Here is a 6496-nt window from a genome sequence, read left to right as displayed (position 1 = left end):
ATGTGTGTTTCAACCTGTCGACATGCCGCTTAAGAAACTCATATTGAACACAAAAACATCAGCTTTATATGTGTTACTGAATGCCAGGACTGACTCTCAGACATGCAGTGATTTCGACCAGTGCAGCGGAGAACTCCCCAAATGAAATCTATCACTTGTAAGCACATGTTTCAAATGACGGAATCCTGTAAATGGACACATTGAAATATTCTGTTATTTAAGAGAGGTCATAAAGATTGGTGGGCACTTTAATATTTTCTATGCTCAGGCTTAATTATACAAAACAACAATTATCTGTTATAATAAAGAATATTCTCTCCATTAGAAAGTTGATGTGAAATTTTTCATCCACCTCCATGAGACCTGGTGAGATTTTGCCAGACCCTTCCCCCCACTTTTAGAGATCATGCATTTAATTGATATACCCCAGGAATCACAGAATGAGTATTTTGATAATACGTATCCCTGGCAATATGGGGTGAATTTGATTCCTTATTAAGCCAGCTTCATACTGATTTGAGCAAAGACAGTTTATCCAGTTGTTCATTTTGCTGACATGAGGGCACGGAATTCGTAGATTTGTGATCGTGTATCTTCTTACAGTTTACGTGTTATTGCCCACTGCCCTCTGTGTTCTGATTGCTGCGGTCTTTCGTGGTTGTTATGCTAGAACCTTTCTTCTTCGGAAATTGTTATTCTCGACACTTTGTTTACATTTTCTTGTGTCAGCGTCAAACCGTGAATAATGCAACAGCTTCAAGTGTACTGCTCGCTGGTCGAAGTGTTTTGAAGACAGTGGTATTCTGACCACTTCCGTGAAATCTCTGCTGTTGCTGTATGTCGCAGTGAGTTGGACTGTAAACAGTCTATATCCACTAAACTTCCCTGACCCACTGCCTTGCTCCGCGGTGAAAGTTCCCCGCAGACCTAAATGTACCATTATATTTAAACTCCCCCCCCCCCCCCTCCCCCAACCCGCAAGAACCACGAAATCACAATATTATGAAAAGAAGACCAATAAGCTTTATGAAAAGCATTAAAATTACATGAAATTAAAGGGGAGCGCTATGAAGCCAGTTGATTATACATTCCTCACTTTTGTAAAATCTTTCAAACAAGAACTTTGAACGCGGTATGCTAAAGTAACGTAGAGGCGCGTAAGTCAAAAAAGTGCAGACGAGCAAATGGAGAAATTGTCCTCTTTTAAGCCAAAAGTGCTTGGTGCCATTGTAATCAGTGTTATACTGTCGGAACTTATTTGGTACAGTTACAAGAAGTATTATAAGCCAAGGAAACCCACTAGAAAGAATTACCCGGTAGTGAATGAGGTTATATTTTTTACTGATAAAGGTGTGAATTGTCGACAACACATTTATCGCTGTGGTAGTTGTGGAAATGAAGACTGTTCAGACTACAAATTGAGGTATGTCAATTAAATAATTTTAATTTAAAATAAAGCAGTTGTACATGCAAAGTTTATCCTGTTGTGTATTCTTGTTTGCATTCTGTAGGTCTGCGTAGCTCCGTTGTATTCGGCTACAGACACACATCCATTGTGAACTGCATGGCAGAGGGCATTTCTCGTTGTACAAGTTTTAGAGCTTTTTCAAATTTCATTCACGTCCGGAGCACTGGAGGAATGCTTGCTATCAACCACCTGCCCACGGTGAATTAATCTAATTTTTCATTCGCGGACCGTATGGGAGCTATATTTTATTTATTATGTAGATATAGAACAAGTCAAAATAGAATGCGGAAATAAACATTACAAATTTTTCACGTAAGGAGAATACAGAAATTAACCATGATTTCACATTCAGTCTGAGTAACATTTACTGTTCTTATAACTGATACCCCCGATATGATTCCCACAGACAGTACACATATCCGAACCCATTTATATACAAAACGACAATAAAGACATGATTACACGTTCATTCTTACTAACGTACATAGGGTGTTGTTTATTTCTAGATTCATCACTTAGTTCTAGCAACTTTCTAAGAAAGCTCTCACAGGACAGTGTGTGTGTATCTTCAAGAGTCTGCCAGTTCAGTTCCTTGTGACTCTTTCCTGTGGTTCACACAAACCTATAACCATTTGTGCTGCCCCTCTTTGTATACATCAAAAAACCTCTGTTAGAGACATTTGTTGTGGGCTCCACACACTTGAGCAATATTCTAAGATGGGAAGTAGAAGAGATCTGTAAGCAGTCTGCTTCATGAACTGACTGTATTATTCCAGTATCCTCCCAGTAGCCCGAAATCTTCCTCATGTCTACAACTGAGCTTATGTTATTATTTATTTTGAGTTCATTAGACGTGTGTACAGATCACTGGTTAAACGAATTACTGTTTAGTACACCAAGTACACTAAACTTACGATAGTTTAACATATGTGCCATGATACATTACTTCACTTTGGGTTATTCTATCTCAAATCAATATGGGGTTTAAACCTCATTATCTTAGAGTTTCTTGAAATTTGGTTCAAATTTATTGTTGGTATAGACTTTGAAAAATACGAAATTTTACTGAGATATGTCAAATCGTCACAGAGCTGCAAAGTCATAAATGGACCTAAATACAGGAAATGGCAGTTTTTAGAATTGCTGTAGATTATTTCCTAATTGTGCTACAAATCTGGGATGAATACCGTTAACAGCATTTTTCACTCGCTTTCCTATGCTGTACGATAATATATAGGTTACTAAAAGAAAATGGTTTTCAAAACAAAATTTAAAGCTTTTAATTTATTTTAAAAAAGTATGTATTTTAAAATTTCCCAATTTATTCCTTGAGTAGCTTGTACTGTTGTAAATTACAGGCCAAAATGTAAATTGGGATGACAATTTCTTCATTAGTAAAAAACAGTGAAGACTGAAGCCTTATTTCCAATAATTCAACTGTGTGCTTAAGTTAATTGTTACACCAATACTCATCTACATCTACAGCCTGCAAATCAGCGAGGTGTAACACTTTTTAGGGATATGAAATGGAATGCTCACATAGGCTCAGTTGTGGAAGAAGCAAGTGGTAGACTTCGGTTCTTTGGTAGAGTACTGGCGAAGTGTGATCAGTCTACAAAGGAGATTGCTGACAAATTATTCATGTGAACCCCCCTAGAATATTGCTCAAGTGTGAGGGACTTGTACCAAACTGGACCAACAAGGGATATAGAACATATACAGAAAAGGGCAGCCTGAATGGTCACAGGTTTGCTTGATCTGTAGGAGAGAGTCATAGAGATACTGAAGGGACTGAACTGGAAGACTCTTGAAGGTAGAGGTAAACTATCCCAAGAAAGTCTTAACGAAGTTTCAAGGACCGACTTTAAATTATGACTCCAGGAATATACTGCAATCCCCCTACGTATTGCTCACATGGGATCATGAGGATAAGATTACAATAATTACTGCTCACACAGAGGCATATAAACAATCATTCATCCCACATTGCATACATGAATAGAATGGGAAGAAACCCTAATAACTGATACAATGGGACATCCTCTCTGCAACATTACAGAAACGTCCAATTCCACTTGTCTGCTTTGACACACAAAAAAAGTCATCAATATAGCTTGAAATGGCTACTTCCAGCATATAAGGAATGACGGCAATGATGTCACTACAGACATATGCCAACAAACACAAACAAAAATAAAAAATGAGACAGTAACACCGTACTCCAAAAATATAAGGGAATTAACAGGACAACTGTGGAAAATTGGGGGTTTAGGGCGGGGACAAGCCAAATATACAACAATAAAAGAAAACACCACACAACCCCAAAACAAATAATATAAAAGAAAATTTAAATTAGAGCATTCCGCTACATCAACAAAACCACAGTAATTGGACATTTCCCTAGACCCATATAGCTCAACCATAATTATCAATTCCAAAAAACCAACACCTACAACTCCGAATAGTGGAACCAAAACCCCCACAACTCAAAAACCCAAATACCTTATATTCGCTATGTTAATTAAAAATAGACCGAACATTTGCAGAAACTGTATGACAGACATCATATCATCACCCATCTCAGAAAGTAGTGATACACTCATGAACTTCTCTGTCATATCCATACCTAATGTAAAAACAATAAAAAAAAGTTAGACTTCTTTCCGCACAACAAACACCAGACTAATCGGACATAGCAAAGGTGCCAAACACATAAACAAAGAAGAACCTTAATCACTTACTGAGAACACTTCCACAACCCACGTTACCAGACCAACTACCTAATCTCAGAATCATGTTTGCACCAAGACAGTCAAAGCTCAAATGAATGCAATACACAAAATAAACTCAGCATGTCCACATCCACTACCAGAGGGTACCATAAAATACAACAACACATCTACAAAAACAACCAACTCATAAGCTCTGCACCGTAATGACATCACACCCCACACCATTATGTCATGGGTGAAAGTAGACGGGTTGAGTCGGACGCTTCCGTTGGCTGATTCCAGCAGTGGCTCATTGATGTCGTAGCCATAGGCTATTACATTTTTTCATTTTGTGAAGTGCACAATTTTACATATCTGAACATTTAAAGCAAGTTGCCAATCTTTTCACCACTTTGAAATCATATCAAGATCCGACTGAATATTTATGCAGCTTCTTTCATATAGTACTTCTTTATAGATAACTGCATGATCTTCAAAAGTCCTGATGTTACTGTTGATATTGTCTGCAAGGTCATTAATGTACAACATAAACAGCAAGGGTCCCAACATATTTCCCTGGTGCACACTTGAAATCTTATAATATGACAGCAACAGTAACAGAAGACACTAGATGTTTAAATGGGTCTGAAGCAATAATTGATCAAGTATTTGTCAATAAGTGTGAGCATATCACTGAAGCAATAGAGATGGGGTTCTCGGATCATAAGGCAGTCACATTAACGTTATATAATATATCTATTAAGGATCCAGTGGTATATGAAAAATACAGAGAGAAAAGATTTGTAAATGAAGACAGCGTTAGGGTTTTTAATCACATGTTAAAAACTATAACTTGGGACACAGAATCAACTTGTAATGTAGATAAAAAATTTGAGTCATTCCTAGTAAATTATTGGCATTGTTATGATATCGCATTTCCTATTAAACAAGTCAAAATTAAAAGCAAAACAAAGACATGGGTAACACAGAGAGTAAAAGAATCTGCAGACACACTGTGAAAGTTAAACAAATCTGCAAAAAATACTGTGACATCTCCTCGTCATTTTCAACTGGATCTGGTGCGGTGGGGTCTTTCCATCACAATGGCGGGAGAGCACCATCATTCCTGTGCTCAAAACTGGTAAAAACCCACTTGATGTGGACAGCTATTGGCTCATTAGCCTTACCAACATTCTTTGTAAGCTGCTAGAATGTATGGTAAGATGGCAGTTGTGTTGGGTCCTGGAGTCACGTGGCCTACTGACACTACGCCAGGGCAGTTTCTGCCAGGGTCGCTCTACCACTGATAATCTTATGTCCCACTTGATGTGGACAGCTATTGGCTCATTAGCCTTACCAACATTCTTTGTAAGCTGCTAGAATGTATGGTAAGATGGCAGTTGTGTTGGGTCCTGGAGTCACGTGGCCTACTGACACTACGCCAGGGCAGTTTCTGCCAGGGTCGCTCTACCACTGATAATCTTATGTCCCTTGAGTTTGGCGTCTGAACAGCCTTTTCCAGATGCCAGCATCTGGTTGCCATCTTTTTTTGATTTACGGATAGCTTATGACATGACCTGGTGACATCATATCCTTGCCACATTATGTGAGTGGGGTCTCCGGGGCCCTCTTCTGATTTTTATACAAAATTTCCTGTTGCTCCGTACTTTCCATGTCCAAGTTGGTGCCACCCATAGTTCCCCCCCATGTCCAGGAAAATGGGGTCCCGCAGGGCTGTGTATTGAGTGTCCCTCTAATTTTATTGGCCATTAATGGTCTAGCAGCAGCTTTAGGGCCGTCTGTCTCACCTTCTATGTATGCAGACAACTTTTGCATTTCGTACTGCTTCTCCAGTACTGGTGTTGCTGAGTGGCGCCTACAGGGAGCCATCCACAAGGCGCAGTCATGTGCTCTAGCCCACGGCTGGTGGCCATATCTCGTGCACTTTAGTACACCCGTTCATGCTCTGGTGAGTCATTTCTTCTCTGTACTGACTCCCTGAGCAGCTTACAAGCTATTGACCAGTGCTACCCTCGCCATCCTCTGGTAGCGACCATCCAGGAGTCCATCTATGCTCTGGAACGGTCCAATCATTCAGTGGTGTTTGTCTGTGCCCCGGGTCACATTGGAATCCCAGGAAATGAACTTGCTGACAGGCTGACCAAACAGGCTACACGGAAACTGCATCTGGAGATCGGCATCCCCATCACTGACCTGCATTCAATATTACGCCAGCAAGTTATTCGGCTTTGGGAGATGGAATGGCATAGTCTCAGTATGCACAACAAACTGCGAGCCATTAAGGAGACTACAAATG

The 6496-nt window shown here is 39.6% G+C and overlaps 1 protein-coding gene across 2 annotated transcripts in view; it reads left to right on the top strand.

Annotated features, from left to right (window-relative positions):
• The first annotated feature begins 1005 nt into the window (after positions 1-1005).
• Positions 1006-6496, top strand: part of LOC124606700 (mitochondrial cardiolipin hydrolase) — a 67563-nt gene continuing 62072 nt past the window's right edge. Inside the window, exon 1 of one of the 2 annotated variants that reach the window (XM_047138726.1) lies at positions 1006-1423. In XM_047138726.1, coding sequence (XP_046994682.1) covers positions 1185-1423 — 239 coding nt within the window. In that variant the 5' untranslated portion in view covers positions 1006-1184. The remainder of the gene's footprint in view (positions 1424-6496) is intronic. The other variant, XM_047138725.1, reaches the window with a different exon arrangement.

The sequence above is a fragment of the Schistocerca americana genome, chromosome 3 (assembly GCF_021461395.2).
Source record: "Schistocerca americana isolate TAMUIC-IGC-003095 chromosome 3, iqSchAmer2.1, whole genome shotgun sequence".
In the NCBI taxonomy this organism is placed as follows: Eukaryota; Metazoa; Arthropoda; class Insecta; order Orthoptera; family Acrididae; genus Schistocerca; species Schistocerca americana.
The sequence above is the reverse complement of the archived record's forward strand: the minus strand, read 5'-3'. Positions and strand labels throughout refer to the sequence as shown.